The sequence below is a fragment of the Dunckerocampus dactyliophorus genome, chromosome 9 (genome assembly GCF_027744805.1).
Source record: "Dunckerocampus dactyliophorus isolate RoL2022-P2 chromosome 9, RoL_Ddac_1.1, whole genome shotgun sequence".
In the NCBI taxonomy this organism is placed as follows: domain Eukaryota; kingdom Metazoa; phylum Chordata; class Actinopteri; order Syngnathiformes; family Syngnathidae; genus Dunckerocampus; species Dunckerocampus dactyliophorus.
This window is the reverse complement of record NC_072827.1, coordinates 26,103,259-26,123,311: the sequence shown is the minus strand read 5'-3', so window position 1 is coordinate 26,123,311 and position 20,053 is coordinate 26,103,259. Positions and strand designations below refer to the sequence as shown.

General features: G+C 41.0%; 1 protein-coding gene across 1 annotated transcript in view; it reads right to left on the bottom strand.

The window, feature by feature from the left end:
* The window catches only part of LOC129188073 (coiled-coil domain-containing protein 148-like), a 32,400-nt gene that overhangs the window by 7,284 nt on the left and 5,063 nt on the right, over positions 1 to 20,053 (bottom strand). Inside the window, exons 6-15 of the mRNA XM_054788072.1 lie at positions 19,626 to 19,717; positions 19,390 to 19,541; positions 17,699 to 17,794; positions 17,454 to 17,632; positions 17,208 to 17,346; positions 14,113 to 14,319; positions 7,094 to 7,234; positions 5,909 to 6,027; positions 4,640 to 4,757; positions 1,858 to 1,992 (exon numbers count right to left, since the gene is read on the bottom strand). Of these exons, the coding sequence (XP_054644047.1) occupies positions 1,858 to 1,992; positions 4,640 to 4,757; positions 5,909 to 6,027; positions 7,094 to 7,234; positions 14,113 to 14,319; positions 17,208 to 17,346; positions 17,454 to 17,632; positions 17,699 to 17,794; positions 19,390 to 19,541; positions 19,626 to 19,717 (1,378 nt within the window). The remainder of the gene's footprint in view (positions 1 to 1,857; positions 1,993 to 4,639; positions 4,758 to 5,908; positions 6,028 to 7,093; positions 7,235 to 14,112; positions 14,320 to 17,207; positions 17,347 to 17,453; positions 17,633 to 17,698; positions 17,795 to 19,389; positions 19,542 to 19,625; positions 19,718 to 20,053) is intronic.

The following is a 20,053-nucleotide window of genomic DNA, read 5'->3' as shown; positions in this document are numbered from 1 at the left end:
AGTGGCGGCCTTGAACTCAAGGCTGTTTATAACAGTCTGTAAAAATGAGGACAATCATTGTTTTAGTGGCCAAACAGCTTGCATAATATATGCTGCAGCACGGGTCAGCGGTCAGTCGCAGATGAAAAGCAAAGCAAAACCTAAGCTGACAGAATATCCCCCCCCCCCCCCCCCAAAAAAAAAAAAAAAACACAAAAAAAAGAGCTGGGAGCACAGATAAGGAGTAGGGACAATATTATCGGCTTATACTGGCACAACAATTAGATATCGGTTCATATCGGTAACGGTTTTCAACCGATAATGATATCGACGTACGAGTGATGACGTCGACACACAGCAGCAAGCGTGCTAACTTAGTACTCAGTAGTGTGGAAAAGTGTTTGCCCCCTTCCTGATGTCTCATTTTTTTCATGTTTGTCACATTTAAATGTTTCAGATCATCAAATTTAAATATTAGCCAATGGCACAAAATGCACTTTTTAAATGAAACTTTTTGTTATGAAGGGAGAAAAAAAAAATCCAAATCAACATGGCGCTGTGTGAAAAAGTCATTGCCCCCCCCTGTTAAAACATAACTTAACTGAGATTAATTGAGATCTATCAGTCTGGAAAAGGCGTTATCCACAAATGGCGAAAACATGGAACAGTATATTGATTATATTGATTGACACATATTGATTTACAAAATATCAAAGTGGACCTTGCATCCTTCCATTTTTCAGTATGTGGCCCTCAGTGGAAAGTTGGTTTGGTTTGTCCATCAGTTGGCCATCAGTTTTTTTTTAGTTAGTAGGCTACTTCCTGGTTCAAGGAGGACGTCAAACAGATGGGGGTGCCATTATGATTCTGGGGGCGTGGACGCCTCCTTTGACTGACTCAACTGTAAGACAGTCGTCCCGCGCCACTTTTGAGGTTCGAATTTTGCGGCTTTGCTCTATCATTTTTCAAATATATATCAATTAATAAATCATGCTGTTTTGTGGTTGAATGTGGCCTATTATTAATCAAAACATATACATATTTAAGCAAATGTTACGCATATTTACCTAAATTAGACATTTTCAAGCATAAAAATTCCTAAATGAAGTAAAATACAAATACAAGGCATTTCAAGATGCATTCAAAGACGTTGACGTGGTATTCTACACTAGTCACGAGGTGTCAGCAATGTTACTGTAATGTTCGGTGAGACACATAATCACCAGACTTGACTGCTGGAACAACAGGCTTTTGTTGCAGGTTTGAATGATCTTACAACAGGCACAATAATCCCGAATAAAAAATCATGGGCGACTATTGCGGCTGTAACCCATGACAAACTGGAACTCAATTCACTTTACTCCCCTAGGGAACACATTTACAGCAACACACAAGTCTTATTTGTCTTAAATGTCTTATTTAGTGTTATTATGTCTACTATATTGGCTAATACAAGTGTAAAGTTGACTATAGGGATGTTAGTTCATGTCTAGAGGGCTCTAATACAGGTAATGTTAAAAACCATATTTCCAAAGTCGTACACAAGTTACTACAAAAATATTTCATTTATAAATAAGGAACCCTACTATGCAGAAATTAATTTATCAGAGTTAGGTCTGGAACCAATTAACAGCGATAAACAAGGGACTACTGTAATACAGTCCGGTATTAGCCCTTTAAGTAGATTCTCACCAACATGTAACAGGAAATTGGTTTTATATTTGTAGTGTCATCCTGGTAATTGTGTCTGCCCTTATTTACTGTGGCAAAACAATTGATAAAAACAATAGTATTAGTTGATGAAAAAAACATCACCCATTTTCTGTTTAACTGGACATAACAGCTAGAATATATTCATTAGGAGTGTGTGTATATCACCTGTGCATCTGTGTACGTGTTGAGTCCGAAGAGAGGTTTCTGGATAGCAACTTCTTTGATGGTTAGATATCGATTCCTCCAAGCCTGAGTGCCTCCCATCATCCTCTCCGTGTCAGCCTCTGCCACCACCGCAACCTTAGAACAACAGAGAACATTTAATATTGCATAAGAGATTAAACACTCTCACGGGGCCATAACATAAGCACACCATCGGAGATACAATACTAGAGTGATATCACAAGGTACTAGTCCATGCTTTTGTGACCTCCAGGTTGGAATATTGCTGCTGATAGACTGCCTAAGCAAGTCTGTGAAGACCCTTGAGCTGGTCCAAAATGCTGCCGCACGAGTTCTAACAGGAACCAGGAGAAGAGGTCATATTTCTCCTGTAGTAGCCTCACTGCGCTGGCTACCTATAAAATTTACAGTAGAATCGAGTTCAAAATTTTCCTCCTCACATAAAGCATTACAAGGCCAGGCACCACTATACCTTGAAGAGCGCTTGGTGCCCTATAAAACCAGAAGAGCACGACAATCACAAAGCTTACACCATCTTGTGATTCCAAGAATTCTTAAAAATAGAATGGGAGGTAGAGCCTTCAGCTATTATGGAACCTTATTCCATATTCAGTCCGGGGGACAGACACCCTCTCCTTATTCAAATTCAGACTTACAACTCACCTTTTTACTGAAGCACAGTAAGTCGTATAGCGTATAAGTGTATTGGGCTAACTCTGTCGTGTCCTCCCCGGGTCATCTCTTAGTTATGCTACCATAGACCTAGACTACACGGGTATCTCCCTTCATATACCGAGCTTTCCCTCTTCCCTTCTCTGAGTGGACCATTGGCATTGGGGTGTCAACATGGTACCATTACTGTTTTTAATACGGCTGTTATTGTACCCATTTCAACCCTCCCTAGCCATTTAAACCCCCATCCTGTTTTCTCTCTCCATCTACCATCTGTCCCTTGACTGTACTCTTTCTACTAGCTCAACCCAACCGGTTCAGCCTGGGTTCTGTTCAAAGTTTCTTCCCTGGGGAGAGTTTTTCCTTGCCTCCATCGCCAAGTGCTGGCTCATGTGGGGTTCAGTTGGTTCTCTTTAATTTGTCAGGATGACATGCTCCATGTATAAAGTGCCTTAAAATAACTTGTGTAAACTGTTGTGATTTGGCGCAATGCAAATAAATAGAATTTATTTTCTAATGCAATTCATTTTCCAACCACAAATTTATGTTTTGAGTAATGTTCCGCATTGTAGAAAAAAAATAAATGAACTGTAGGGAAGTTTCGGTGATGCTTTTTTAATTTTTTGAGCATAAATGTTATGCACTCATTGGAAAAACATGCAGAAATTAGGTAAAATCTGGTTAAGTCAAGCAGACAAGCTCACAAAAAAACTTAGAATTGAAAATATCCTTGAAATTATTAGCTCTTTTAAAAAATATGACACTTAAATTTAAAAAATACAAAAAATTTTTGATTGGTACTGTCTGAAATGGACTAAAGTAAAAATCTGTTTACTGTTATACATTGTGGTGTAGTGGTGTAAACTACACTGCATCATGCAGCAAGATGAATACTGTACATCAGAGGTCGCCAACCCGTCGATCGTGAGCTACAAGTTGATCTTTGCTGGTTGATCGCGAGAACATTTAAAAAAAAAAAAAAGTATTATAACATCAGTGCCCTCACCTCCCGGAGAGCGACCAACAGACATGCATTTTGTCCACTGAACACGCCCATACGCCTCACCGCTATCCAGGTAGTAACCCGCAAGCACCAGCAAGGAGCCCAGTCCCCAAAACCTGGCCGGAGGTACACTAGTACACCAGCTTGCTTCGTACACCGATTGCCCCCCCCTCACGCTAGCAATAAGGTCGAGCAACCGAAGGAGGGAGTGACAAAGCGCTGCAGCAATGTGCCTGCATACACAACAGTAATTATTGCATATCTGCCTTTGCTACCTCAAAGTTAAGGAACAAATATAACTCCATAGACGTGCACCTCCAAAAAAAATCTTTGAGCTGTTACGACGGCGCGCGTTAAGGGCTGACTGTTGTAGCGCATTGACCAGCCCCTACCTCCTCAATCCAAAACGCTTGTCCACTATACTGAGCCCACAAACCAATTAGTTGTGGTTTGCTCATGGAGCTGACGACACAAGCCCAAGCCGGACCAAGAGCCAGAAAAGTAGGGGTATAGTGGTGCCCAATGTATGTATGTATGTATGTATGTATGTATGTATATATATATATATATATATATATATATATATATATATGTATATATACATAATTTTCTCTGCACATACCATAGTTTATTGATCCATTTAAATGCCTGGTACAACTGAAGGCACATTTGTTTGGACAAATATAATGATAACAAATATAGCTCATAAGAGTTTCATTTAAGAGCTGATATCTAGCAACTTCCAAACAAAATGAACTCTTATGAGCAATTTTTGTTGTCATTGTTATATTTGTCCAAACAAATGTGTCTTCAGTTGTACCAGGCATTAAAATGAACAAGAAAGTTAAGAAACAAGGGTGGTTGATATTGTGCAGGTTCACGGCCGAGACCAGGGATTTTGGTCTCAAAAAGGTTGGCGATCACTGCTGCACACACTACCCATATAAATGCATTCTCATTTTGCTACCAAAAGGTGGCAGTGTTGCTCCAGTAGGGGTTAGAGTCTTCAACTCTTTTCCTTTGAGTCAATTCCACTGACAGGGCCAATCAGTATACTTGAGAGAGGGCTAACAGCATATAATGATCCACCTGGTTTCGGAGTGCTTCCAGTCGATTCTGCTTCTCGAGTTCCTCCCTGAACCGCTCCAGCTCACTGGCCTCCCTCTCCTCTTTGCGTCGCTGCAACACCTCAGCCCGAAACCGCACCCTGAGGGGGAGCACAGAGGGTGAGGACATTAGACCCAAACATGCCCTCCCTTCCATCTGTCACTGCACTGCACAAACATTACACATTGTTCCTGACGCAGCACACCTCCAAGCTTTTGGGGCTTTTTATGAGGCTGTCACTGTGCAGCTTCTCTCCTATCATCTGTTTTTATAACCTGCAGGCCTCATGATTCCTCTTTTCATTCTTCATGTGATAGTACTGCAGTGTGTGACGGAAATACAAAGGAAATTAATATCAGCTGATAGAACTTAACATTAAAACATAATGCAATTAGAACATGGTATTAAACAGTGAATTTACACCAATAAGCTTCCGTTTTCACACCACAGGCAGGGCCTGCTGACTGCAGTGATATTGGGGACACACCCACTGCCCATTAGTTTGCGTAAATGTCTACTTATGACAAAAATGCCCATACATTATATGCTGTGTATGAATTTCCAAAATTTAAACTGCTTTGAATATGAAATGTAGTTAAAATGGCAGGGCCATAAATGGCCATAAAGTTTTTATTTTTTATTTTTATTTCTCATAATTGATAAAATTGTTTTTCTCAAGCTAAATATTTAAATGATTTCTGTAAACTTCCTATAAATTCACCACATATCACCCCCTATGTTAAATGTATGTTAAGGTAAATTTAACCCTGGAAACAAACATCGCCCTTTCTATTCGTCTCGCTCCATTTTAGTTCAAGAGGTATTCCAGAAAAGCCACAAATTCTGCAAAATGACAAACAATACCAAATGACTGGGCAAATGTGTGACACGACAAGGAAAAATCATCTGAGCAATTCTGTTGATCTATGTTGAGTTTGCTTATAAATCATGGCTGACAATTTGTTAGCTGTCAGCTTTAGGACCTTCAACTGGCACACACCAGTGATACACCAATACACCAGTTCTATCTGGTGAAGTATGGTAATGCATATGATTTTGAGTGTATGATATGGTATAGATTGACATTGTGTGCTAAGACAATGTACAGTATGGAATATGGTATGGCCCGTGCAGTATGTACGGAGCGGTAGTCATGATGTGGCATGGTATTGACTGGCATGTATGGTACATGTATGGATTCACATTTATGTTAAGTCACGGAACCCCGACATCCCACAATGCATTGCTCACCTGTCTCTATCTTGCCTGGCCTGCTCCTCCATGGCACTCCTCAGTTTCACCAGTCTCTCCTGATCCCTCTGCTCCAGCTCCTCCCTCCTCTTCTGCTGCTCCAAATGAAATTTCCGGAGCTGAGAGGAGAACATCAGCAAAGACATTTATGGACAAAGATCCCAACAACAGCCTGAAGAACGGCGGTGGAGGCAACAATGGCCCTAATCTCACTTGCATGCAGCTATAAGCAGTGTTATGTCCAACTGATGTGACAACACTGCAATCAGATAAATGTAAATAGAGAAAATTAGATGATATTTCAATGTCTAGTGGACCATTGTGCTAAATTATGAGAAATCAAATGCATCGTAAATACTCTCATTAATCATAGTGTCTCGGGTTTCTAATACTCTCGTAGCAACGCCCAAGGGAGGGACTTAATTAAACAGTCAGTCAGACGAACACATCATTATGTTCCTTTTCAGGGGAACTTTCTCGAAACACAATGATGTATTGTAAATACAATTCCCTGCAACATATTATTCATCAGGGCATCTATACCGTGGTACTTAACCTGCTGTGGAAGGAATAACTCACATGCCAGTGTAAAAATAAGCTAACCACTATTAAGAAGTAAGAATGGGAATCTGAATACATTTCCTTGATCAACTGTGCAGGGGGAAAAGTATGTCTGTGTAGATTCTGGGGAAATGTAACAATTTATCAATTGCTATAGATGGCATGAAATACTAAGCAAAGTTTGTTTGTTTTTTTTAACATTTTTCAAACAAACATTAATTTCTGTGAAAAAAAAATGCTATGTGTGCTCCATTTTGCCTCAATTCCTCTGTGACACGATTAATCAATTTCACAATCGACAGAATTGAGGCATTTTTGAAAAAATTACATTCTTAATTGCTATGTAAATGTAAAAGGAAGTTAGTCACTGTAAAACACAAAAACACTGATACAGTCTGCCTTCATAGTAATATCAAGTAGTGACGCTAAACTCTAATAGACCTAGAAGTAACTCTTATCTTGCTACTTTGAATAGCAGGTCACTTTCTGCAATATTTCCCGTTCACAGGTTTTGCGAAGCTATAGAAGTATACAGTATTTTTCTTGAAAAGGTTGGTTGAATTCCAAATTTTCTGACCGCAGGGCCTCCAGTGTGTACAGTATGTGTGATGACGATGCGTTCACCTTTTCCTTCTGATGTGCCCTGAGGGCGGCCTCCTTTTCCTGCTCCCTCTTTAATATGGCCTCAGCTTCTTCTTGTTGTCTGGCAGCGATGGACGCCTGCAGCTGGGCCACCTCCTCCTGATGGGACCGCCACTGCTGCAGCTACAAAAATAAATAAATATATAAATCAGCGGCACGAGTAGGTTGTTCTCCTTTATTGGTGCACAGATCCCCACCCACTCTACTTCATATCAAAGACTTCCTGGAGCTGCTATGACGTAGTCCCTATGAATGACCCAGCATACTTTGCGGCTGTAAGATATGAGTGTCATTTTGGAATGTGCTGCATGCGTACAATAGGAGTTTGCTTTTATGCCCACATGATGCAGTGGGTAGGTTACGTGTGTGTCACATGTGTGCTGACAACAACGAAAACCCTACTGTGACCACGCCCAGGGGACACACCTATCAGGGACAGAAATAGGGAAACTCCACTAAAATTATAGAAGTGAAGAATCCTTTTGGATGAAAGGTTAAACGTCTTCAACAAGAAGAGTCCAGGTGCCTTGATTCATCCTTTGCAGATTACAATGACCTGGAGGACTGAGAATCTACAGACAATACCGCAAACCCTGTACTGATCTGCTTGTCATTCTCATGCTAAAGCCTTCTCTCACTCGTGAGCAAGATACTTCAACGAGACACTTAAACTTCTCGCTGTTGTTTGGGGCCAGACTTCACTCCCATTCCAAAAGGACGCAATCTACCGTTTTTCCAGCTGAGAACTATGACTTGGAGGTGCAGATTCTCATCCTTGAAGCTTCACACAGCTGCGAACCGCCCCAGTAAACGCTGAAGCTGACAGCTTGATGACCTCAAACTGGACAGCCTCAGCACCTTGGTTGTGCTGAGAAACTATGTCCATCAAAATAACAAACAGAACCAGTGACAAACAGCAGACTGTTCATCGTGAACAGACTTGACTTACGGCTGGCAATGCGGACCAGGCTCCTGCTTCAGTTGTGCAAGAACCACATAGTAACGTGCCATAAACCTCGCACCCTCCAGTACCATTGCAAGGCTGTAGAACTGGTCCAGTGTTCCACAAACAGGATGAAAACCGCACTGAGCCACCAATGCTGAGGATCAACTAACGGCTGTACTCTTCTCTCCAGCACTCTGGAATAGACTTTCACAGGGAGGCGGAGGAGTGTGATTCTGTTGTAGGGGGCCACCACTTGTTCTGCTGATCCAGGTACTGTTCCCGACTTCCATGCAATGTGAGACGTGTCAACCAAGACAGTCCCACAACATCCAGAGCCTCAAGGATTTCAAGAGAAAAGTTGTCCACCACTGCAACTTTGCCACTGGCTCAGATCCCTCAGCCACGGTGTTGAACAAGTCGCAATTTGTGTCCTTAGACTCTGCTTTTTCATCAGAAGGTGTGTCAGTGAAATTGAGAAGGGGCCTCAAAGTATCCTCAGTTGAGGTCAGCAGGCCTTCACCCCATTGTAAACAGTGAGGACAGGGCACTGCTTCCCCTTTCTGAGGTGTCGGACAGTTCGAAGCAGATAGAAAATCGTGCTCATGGCCTCACTTAACTCCTCCCACACCTTGGTTTACACAACATTATTCCAAATAATGAATAATACAATATCCTAACATATTATATTTTCATTGCCTACCTCATTTTTGGTACAGTTCTTGAATTGGATCTCACCAGATTGCAGAGGTTTACTGAATGAAGTGTTCAGTGCTTAAGTTTACACGTTTTCCAAGGACATCTCTCTCGCCAAGCAAAACGCTGACAAAACATTTGGCAAGGGCACAGTCACACACACATAGTGCAACATTTTTCGCGGCATGTATGAATGACAGGCTCGTTACACAGCAGCAGCAGCCTCTCTGTGGCGTGCCGGCTATTCGAGTGCAGCATTCCGAGCGTGCAGACAGATTCACATGTCTATCAGAGGGGAGCACTGGGGTGCCCGTAGGAATGGACTGCAAATTAAAATGGTCTCAGGCGCATTAGCACGTGTTGTATGCCTGTGCCAAAGCAGCAGGGAGTCCAAAACAATCCTCCACTAAAAGTGGAGGGGGGCCATAGGCTACTGTATATTCAGAAATGCAATTAGCAGTTAGTTGCAATTTAACTGAAGATCAAATAAGTCGAATTGCTACTGGAAAGTAGCTTTGAGATGGGAATCTACTCTAAGAACCACGGGTCTGAATTGAATTCAGAGCGCACAATGCAAACAAAGTGACTGAAGTATTCATTCTCTATAATACAATGCTGTCAGAAATAAAGGGAAGCAAGCAGGATCCTTTGATGCAGCTTTGCAAAGACGGCTGGAATGTCAAAATAACAAAAGAATGACGGCCTTCTTTTATTATCTGTGCACTGCAGCCTGTTCACAACCCTTAATTGTAAATTGACGTCTTCTGTCAGGGGGGGCGTCACAGTAGCCGTCACTTTCTAGTGCATGTCTAATTGACAGACTCTAAATGTACAGTATAATGGGACTGAATCAGTTTAGGAAGGGATGCGAGCAAAATTACGAATTATGAACACTGAGAAATAATTAGAGGTGTGCCCACTGAATTACTCAAACTGAGTACTAATAAGTCAGTGACTCATGGTTCACAGAATTGTTCAAGGGACAAAAACTACATAAAACTACCACGGTACTCAGAAGTGCTTAAGACTAATACCTGGATACGCTCTACATATCATGTGGGACCATCAAATTCAAACACACTTTAAGGTCAGAAAATTCGCAAAACAACCTAAATTTGGGAAGTAAATGTGCCTCTAAATCAGCCAAAACCCCAGAGGCTCGAAATGTACCACAGAGACGTGGTGTTATGATGGAATTTGAACTTATTGCAACATATCGTATTCTAAGTGGCACTATTTTCATAATTTGGCTGGCCCTGTGAGTTATAGTCAGATGCGATTTATCTATCAAAATATTTGGGTGGCAACAATACATGTATCTGCATCAAATGATACTGTAACCCAGATGTAGAAGTCAGACAGCATCAGTCAGCTGACACTGAAATCCCCGCAGGCGGAAGCAATCGGCGGCTTTTGTTGGGGCTTGCGGCAGACGAGGTCTCAAGCAGCATGCAAAACTGCATTTTTCATCTTTATTGTTCAAATTCCGGATAAAATAACTCAGTGGTAAGATGGATATACATACAGTCAAAATCCTCATTGCAGTTGTAGCAGCGGTGTCAATGCAAACCTTACAAAAAAGTCAACTGCGGCATGCGCGCCCTGAATTAGGGAAATATGTTTTTGTGCACTTACTTGTTATGATATTATTTTATTATGAATTGAAAAATCGTCTTATGGATGAAAGGGATAGTTCAGGTTTTTTGACATGAAGTTGTATGACATCCCCATCAGCTTTGTAGTCCAATAACAGTGGCTTACCCCCCACTGTGTGTTCATGTGTATGTGACAAAGACGCTCGCATCTACTTCTGCGACAGAGCACCATGGCCATCTTGTTTACGTATTTTGTGTTCCGAAGCGGGGAAAGGTGTGACTGTCTTCGTTGCATTCACATGAACGTACAGGCGACAGTGCACAGGCATACGGCCGGAGACGGATACAACGCAGAGCGTTTTGTGAGGTTGAGTTTTTTGAGAAGGCATTTTTGTGATACAAATGTTTTAATCTTTTGAACGCATATTGTTTTTAGAAGCCAAACTTTTTACTTACCGGTAATTGTCCCCAGCAACTAAGCGGAGCTACGTTCTTCATCACAGAAATCCGACCAGAACTGGACTGAAGAGATCAAGGGGGGGGGAACGTTGCTGTTGCTGGACTACACTGCTGATGGGGATGTCATACAACTTCACGTCAAAAAATCCGAACTATCCATTTAAGTTTTTTATGTACTGTCGTGACTCTTTTGTAATTTTGCTAATTGTTTTTGTTCCTTTTCTAATTGTAGAGTTTAAGAGCAAACTGGATGTCTACATAAACTGGAAATAATGAACGCTATGTAGTTTGATTGAAATATTATTGAATCTATGAACAGAAGTATTGATGAATTATGTGCAATGATCTTAATTGCCATTTCGAATTGAATTGTGAACTATTTATTGTATTTTATTTATTTTAAATTTGTTTTATTATTATTTTTACAAGGTGCTGTTTTTGTTTTATATTGTTTTTAGCCCTTCCTTGGACCACCCCATGAAGTTTAGTTGAAATCTGTTAAGTTGCTCTTTCATAATCCAGTAACTACGTGATTGCCGTGTAATAACTTGCAATAGCTCACGTTGTGAGAGTTTCGTTAAAAGGCATTTAAAACGCACACAAGAGCGATTAATTGCTCAGAACATTGTCAGCTGAAACGCTGCATTCCTCCCACGCAGTGTGTCAGCGATTGAGACCAGGTCTGTGCTTGCTAGGTACTTGACACTCAATGAGGAAGGCACCATGTGTAATCCTGCTGAAGGTCTGGAAATCAGGAATTGGAAGCGCAAGACCCTGTCTTATTTATATCGGCGACTTCTCACCTCACACATGTTCTTCTGGATGAATGGACAAAATACCCCATGCACTAAAAATTCAAGTTAAGTCCTTTTTCTTTCTCGACACAACACTGTGATCAAATCCTCCATAGGGCATGAGTATCACTCCAAAACTGGCAAGCCGACTGTCAGTACTGAATCAACACCAGCACACAAACAGATTTGTTTACACGAGTAACTAGGTTGTCGTGTGAATGCAAACAAACACTCCTCTGAGACAGCGGGATCATGTTTTGCGAGACCTTCCTTATTACCTTGTTTGCATTAACAGCTCTTCCCAAGTGGCAGCTAAAGCCAAAGATGCTGTCAGACAGCCCGGTGCCGTCTCACCAGCAGACAGAGCAGACAAATATTATAATGAGATCCACTGTATATTTTATAGGAAGAGTTATTTGGAAAGTGGAACGCACCAAAAATCATACAGTGGGGATTTCAACCAAAATCATCAGCTAAAATATGTCTTACGGGTCAAATCAAAATTCCAGCTCAAACCATCAGCATGTGTGACATGACACAAGATATTAACATTTGTTCCATAAAACAACGGCATGAACAGAGTGAGCCCTCTTGTCAGCCACACAGTCACTTTGTCGCTTTGGGGCGAGGCTGGGCCGCTAGCATATACAAAGAAGAAGAGTGTAGCCTCATAAAGAGCAATGCAAAATAACGTAGTAGAAATTAGGAGGGGAAAAGATTATTGCAAAGCCAAATGCCACAGACCCCGTGTGGGAATACTTCAGCTTCAAACCATGTGATAAAAGGGTGAAGCCATCAACACGGACAAGCCAGGATGCCGAATTTGTTTGAAAGTGGTGACAACAAAAAGGCAACGCAAAACTTGCCCACTGAAAACATAATCGCCGACCCAGTTTTCCTACTGGGAAAAAAAATGACACATCAAGATGCAGAGCCTTCATCCCGACAGTCAACACTCACTGAGACGTTTGGCAAAGTAAATACAAACAGAACAGTGCAAAGTGGTGTGCACTCACAGAACGTGTACTTTGCTGCATCGCAAAAGAAATGCTGCTCTTTAATCCAGTTGAAATACGTTTGACAGACAGTACAAATTGCCTGTGAGAAAATACATGCTACAAACAGCAATTCCACAACTTTACAACAGGGTATATACCTTATCATTACTATGACATATTGTCATAACATTCGTGGCTAATTTGGTCTCAAAATAAAGTTGACAATAGTATTGTCAATAATTTGAGGGACAGTGAACCCTTTAAAAATATACCTGCAGGGTTTCCAGCTACAAGTAATTGATCATGGCGCAAATAAAAGCCGCCACACCTTAAAAATGTGTTGTTTTTTTTTAATTGAAAACAATGTTAAGTAATATATTGTATGAATGGATATCTATGCTATATAGATACATATATACAGTAGCTTATTATTTACGCACATATTGACGCCAATTAGTTTGAAAACAAATTAAAATATCCTAAAAATGTTTCACTGCGCTTTATTTTGATGAACATGCACCAGAATCGCCTGTCTGCCCTGTTGGCACTCACTTTGTTTTTATCTAGAGAATGAAAAATAATCTGGAAAATGTGTACTCAATTGACAACAACTTGTCACAGGCTAAGCCTATCTATGCCCGCCTGTGTGATTGCTCACGTTTCGATCTCATTCCACTTTCTGGCATCTTTGTTTACACATTTTGTCTGGCTCTCACTGCCCTTTGGCAGCAGCTAGCTAACTCGTTTTTGTCCCACGGGCAAGCTACAAGTGGCTATCATGTTCAAGGGATACATGCTAACTTGCTTTTTTAAAAGTGTCACTTAATCTCGCTCTCGTTATTATTATAATACTTATTGCTTAAAGTTTCTGAGTTGCTTTTCTTCTTAAACAGGACACTTTATTACATATGCTGTTCTTTTGTGCTTTTGGGATTAGCTGATGATTTGAGCATAGCTTGAGCATAGTTTGTTATAAATATTTGACTTTGACTTTGTCTAAACTCGCTTTGTGGATAAAATATCGGGATATATATCATATATTGATATTCAACATAAATATATTGGCATGAGTTTTTGTCCTTATCACCCAGCCCGACCACAGAATAAAAAATTGGAAAGTATTGTCTCTATAAAAAGGCGGTCCGGAAACCAAGCTGCTCAGTACAATATGGCTAAAACAACAACACTGTTGTTTGACTATGATATGATCACAAATGATAAATATTACTTAAAACATTGCCTGTGCGTTCATAATGGTTTTACGATGGCAATAGATTGACCCTGGAATTGATTTATATTTCTACTGGAAAATTAATTCTAAATAGAAACAAATTGGCGGTGTCACAGACTGTGTTGTGTTCAGCCTTGCAATGTGAAGTGTGCCTTATGAATAACAAGAGAGGAAAAGTAGTATACAATGACTGAAAAGGAAAAGTCATAAGTCTTATAATAACATGCCAAATAATATACAGGTAAATGTTGACATTGGGTATTCTGCCCCATACTCAGCTCTTACCTTTTCTCTGAGGCGAAAGCAGATGTCCTGCTGGTGTTGGCGGTCTCTTTGGAGCTCCAGCTCCTCCTGGTAGGCATCCCTTGCTTCCTGCAGGGTGGCTAGTGCTTTGGTCAGGAGCTCTTCTTGGTCCTGCTGCCACTGCTGGGTCAGTACCTTTATCTGCGTTTGGGTGAACCGCTGCCTGGCCCATGCACGCTCATGTTCCATCTGCAAGAACATGGATGAAAGGGGTAATGTTGTTACACAAAGGCATTGTGAAATAGCAGTCAGGACTCAAAAAACTCCATGGTGGCTGTTGAATGTATTCAGACCAGTGTACTGTATATGGAAAAACTAAAGGAAAAGTACATGAACTTTTGTATAAAATATTTCGTCAGGGGCCTGGTGGTAAATGAATGCAAACACTTGTACAGCAATTCTACAAGATATACAGTCCGCCATAAAGACAGTAGGACCGAAGGGAAACGTCTTTCTCCAATTGAGCGATGCCGGTGAATAATACAGTCTCTCTCCTCTCCTGGCTGTGAAATGTCCTGAAGGAAAGCAGCTCTTTTCTGTGTGAGGGCTGCCACAAGCTATTCATCATTGTGTCAGGGCTTTCTGTGGCTGCATCACTTGGCTGCTTCAATGGAAAACAGGGAATGATATTCATCTCTGGGCTAATAGCAGCTAACTGATGGTGGGAAGGCATTAGACGGCTCACTGGTTTTACTGAAAATGAGTGAACCGGCAGGCCTGCCAATGGAGCACCAGAGGTGGTGAAGCAAATCGTGTTTATTAATGTATAAAAGTGTCAAACTTGCGGAGGATCCACCCTTTGTTTCTAATTTTTATGCCACTTTCTCAATCACTAAACTCTCACTATGCTTTTGTCCAAGTCCGAGTGTATGATGGCATTTGAGGCATCCATGCATTTCGGCCAAAAATTGATGTTTTCGCTGGACCTTTTGGGACGGAATGAACACGAGTTTCCACTGTGTACATATTTATTGGTTTATTGGTATTACCATTTAACACATCCGGTTGTGGATGACAATCGACATGTTCATCTATCGCTATTTTGTCGTTCTATGATGTTATTAGAACATGGCTGGTTAAAGTCTACCAAAATGGTTAGGTTTGTTTTTAGGACTAATCTGTCCAATTGTCTATTTACAAACAAAGACATTAACCCTTTTTTCAAAGTTGTCGGTCATGTTTTTTCTTAACAATTGACTGTTTTTTTAAAAATACGAAACGCAAACAGTAGTTAACGGATTTCCTCACTTAGTTGCCAGCAGCCTTTCATTACGTCAACTGCAGAGAGTACTTGTCTACTAATATTGTTGGTCTTTCACAAAATTTCCCTGTGGATAGATCAATAAATAGACCTAAGAAGCCATTAAATTTCCATTCCAACAATGACCTAGGTATGGCCTGATAAGCATGATCCCACTTCTGACACCAGATGTGCCAGGAGTCATGTTTTTTTTAAACAAGGTCTGCAGAATGTGAGGTTACAAATGCCAGGTTTGCTATGATGTCACAGAGCTACCTGCCATCAGTGGAAAAGCTAACTAAGCCATTCCCATGGGACCCAAATCAAACTGGACCGATACATTCAAGGTAATTATCTCTTATGTGTGGCACCACATTGTCCTGAGGGGGGAGGCATTTATTTCTTCAAGAGGATGACTGGGTTGACTAATAAAAGGCACATTGTCAATTAAAAACATATTTGGCGCTGTCAATGGATTAACCTTTACCTCCATATGCACATCCAACATTCAACCCACAAATTTTCAGACAGCAATGTGTGGATGCGCCCACCACAACGCTGTGTTCACTTATAAAGTGATACATCACTCAAGCTGCACCCACTTCTACTCTGTGTCTCCATGAATAGTGCGCCATAATACGAGGAGTGACAAAAATGGTTCCTCGGATACACTCAGACAAGACGGTTAGTCTCACCCCCTCACATGGAAAATTATGAGAGAATTACTCTGAAATCCTGCCAGTGCTCTGTTGGCCTCCTTGTCATGAGGGCACAGTTAAGAGTGTTTGAAGATAATCGATCAGGGAGAGTCCAGTCGAGCAAAGGTAGAGCTCCACTCACCTTAGATATGTATTCAAACGTGAAGATGAGCTCAGAAAGCATGCTTTTATCCAGGCCATTAATTCAACTGCAAATGAATTACTGGTAAATCGAGATGGTGATGTGCTTTGATTGAATGTGCCGTTTTAATTAACACAAAATGTGTTAGTCATTTTCATTTCCATTTGGACAGATACCTTCACATTAATGTCCTATTTGAAAAGATTCACTTGTTCTGGATTCATTTTTGTCCTTAATAATTTTAAATGTATCCAGCTATTAATCAGCTATGAGCTCACTGCAGCTGCAGGTCCCTCATTTGAGTGTCAAAATAGTATGTTTACATTTGTGTGCTACGGATTAACCATCGCCTAAGCAAGCCATCTAAATGACAACTTTTGGCTATAAACAGGTAAAGTTAGGTCAAATCTGGGTTTCCTTTCGAGAAGGTGAATGCCATTTCATTCCTCACAGCTTCTCCCCGTCTTAATGATCCCAGCTCTAAATGTAGCACCCAGCTCAGTGTGACATGAGGTGGTCTCTGGGTGTGAGTGAGTTAGGAGAGAGGCTGCTGACTGTTGTCATGGTGATGCTAAAGCAGTGATGTAAGCAACTTGTCCACTACCCCGTGACATCCTGCAGCATACAGGGATCAATGTACATTTTAAACACACTCACTGACCACTACATTAGGTACATCTGCACAACCTAATGAGATTTAATACATGGGGTGGCACGGTCAGCCTCCCCTCTGAACATATATTACTGTGCATATGACACTTAATCATACTGTATACTATCCTCAGAGAACATAATAAACTGCTGGGCCTGCCCTACTCTCTGAAAAACTGATTTTCTGAAGCATACATTCTGCAGTTCCTTTCTCAGCCCAGTCCCTGTTTACTCTCTCAAAAGACCTCCTATGGGAGACCCGCCTCAAACTATGAAACCACTGTTCTTACCAATACCTTTTTCTTTAAACAATGAAATAAATGACATTTTAAGATGAAGTACTAACCAGGTCATGTTTAGTTTTCTCTGGGAAGACTCTTTGGAGCATATGATTGCATAGTGCCCGGTGGTTGGGGATTTCTTGAGTGTATTGAGATAAGGTGAAATGGAAGCGTAGGTGGTCATCCGGACACCAACCACAATATCTGAAACAGGTACAAGCCATAAAGCTCACTGAAAATAGTCACTGTCACACGCATCACATCAGTACGCGCAGTTCGAGGGTCAGGTCAAAAACGTTCGGCTTACTTACCTGTCTGTTCTTTTCAGGTGTTCTTGAAGACAATGTAGCCGACTGTGGTGTATTTCTGACAATGAATGGAAGGTCTGGATCAGAGACTCCTTCAGCTCAGGATAAGGACAGTCTGATTCCAAAATTTCTGTCGGAATGTCGTCTTTGTTGGCCAAGTTATCTAAAGTCGGTATAAATTTCTGCAAGGGACAGTGACGATCTTGTAGCATGTCATTAGACCGTGGGTGATGAGAGTGAGAAAGTACCTCCAAACCAAGGCCTGTGATTTCCTCTTCTAAATTACAGTACTCCTCTTGAAGTTTTGCAGTTATGATATCTTGCTGGTCTTTCACAAGATTTACCTGTGAACAAACCAAAAAATACATTTTTACAGAATGTTTGGAAAGCAAACTAGTAGTCAATGACACTAAAAAATATAGGATGATGAGCAGGTGCACACGAGTACCAAATGTAAAAAGAAGATCCTGCTCAAGAACTTAAGGTGACACTGAATTTCAAATACATTGGAACCTCGGTTAGCATCTGCCCTGGTTAACTAAAATTTTTACCTCGCTTTGCCTACATTTCCCGGTTAGCATGCAATATGACACATCTTGCTGTGTTATTAATATACTGAGTGAGACCAACTGTGGTCTTAATGTATTTTTAATCACAAAACATCCTGTTAGCATCATTAGCTTGGTAACAAAATGCCAACTGGAACCGTAAGTCAGCTATGTCGCCCCATCTATGATGTCATCTGCGGCTGACTCAAAAATGCTAACACAAAACACGTCAACTATAAAAACGTGTTTTGTTTGCCATTTTTGGCTTTCTGTAAAGAATTGATTTGATTTACATTATTTCTTATGGGAAAAATGTATTTGGTTAGTGTCTGTTTGGTTAGTGTCTGTTTTGGTTAGAGTTGGACCTTCTGGAATGAATTAATGACGCTAACCAAGGTTCCACTGTACATCATTATGGCAATGGTTATTGATTGTCCCAACAACAAGCGAGATGTGGCATGATCCCACTTCTGACACCATCTAAAATGCAACTGCAGTAGTACCCTTCATCTACATTTGAACCCAGTTAATCGAAATGAACAAGTGACTGCATATTTCGCATACAGTGATCACCTGTCCCAAGGGTCCTTCCGGCAGAGATGAATAGTCTCATGTCTAACCATCCAACTTTTGACACCATTTGTCAGAGAACTTTGAGAAGTATTTTCAACCTGGACTTCAACCCAGGTCGATTGGATGGAAGATGCTAGCCAATGTCCATGTCATTAAAGGGCCACTCTTTGATAGGATGAAACATGTTCTTAACTGGGTACTCCACAGATGGATGATTCAATGCGTTTCTGACACCTTTATTAACATAACGCTAAGAAGTAGTAACCTCAGCTTGGATTGGAACCTGTGTCTATTGGGATGAAAATCTGTACACTGACCACAACATGAAAGAGTCGGGCTCTCTGTCATAGTAGTCAAAATCAAACCAAAAAGGGCCGAACAATGAACCTTCCAATGTCTCACAACAAACTCTCAGTATCAGTCACTGGAACCTGGATTTCAACCCTGGTTATTGGTTGAGGAACCCGTACAGTGACCTATATAGTACCATGGTAAACAGATTGCATAAACACTATAATGACGGCATGCAATCTCACACTTGGGATCCCATTATATTACTGTGCACACACAGTGGTGTTCTTTGTTTTTGTTTGAGCTAATTAATAAAGGCTTCTAACGTAGCGCCGGGTTAAAGTTGCTGTTTTTAGGCAAACTTCAATAGATTAAATAGGATAATGCGCAGTGCCGTTGTGATACACTAGACTGTACTTATGACACATTTTGTCCAAGAATTTCCTGCAAATTAAGCTTATACACTGTAAAGTTTGTCCAGAATACAGTGGTGCTGACATGTCCCTTTTCTGTAACACATAAAATACCTGATGTTGCACTTGTTCCCAGTTTGATGGAGCCGGGCTGAGCTGCTGTTCTTGTTCTTGATCGAGCCTGAAGCACAGATCCTCCTTTAGCTGATAAACTGGCTCGACAGTGCCCATTATGAATGCTTTTCGGTCCCTCTCCAGGAACACCTCTATACACAAAACTGACTTTTAGTGTCGGGTTGGCACTGCAAACAGGCACAACTACTGTATGTTCTGTCACTTGTGTGGTTTACCATAATCTTTAAGTGAAAAGATAGCAGTGTCTTCGATGCCAAATGGCCGGACATTTTCTATGAAATCATGCAAGTCACTCTCAGCCTTCACCCTGTCCACCAAGAAAACAAAACATCATGTATGAATTGTTAGAACATGTAAGAAGCGAACACATCCTGTTTGTAAACAGCAGTGAAGGCAATATAAGAATGCTTCATGTTAGCTTAGAGCAGTGGTTCTCAATTACTTTCTGTCATGGCCCCCCCAGGGGACAGAAATGGTTTCACTTCCCCCCCTTCCGATTTCAAATACTACTGAGAAACTGGTAATATCTATTCATTTATCTGTAGTGTACAGACTGAAGTTAAAACTGAAACCAGGAAAATGCAACACACTGGAGAGCTGTGACGCATACAAGCATATTCAAGAGTCACACTGCATGTTTGGT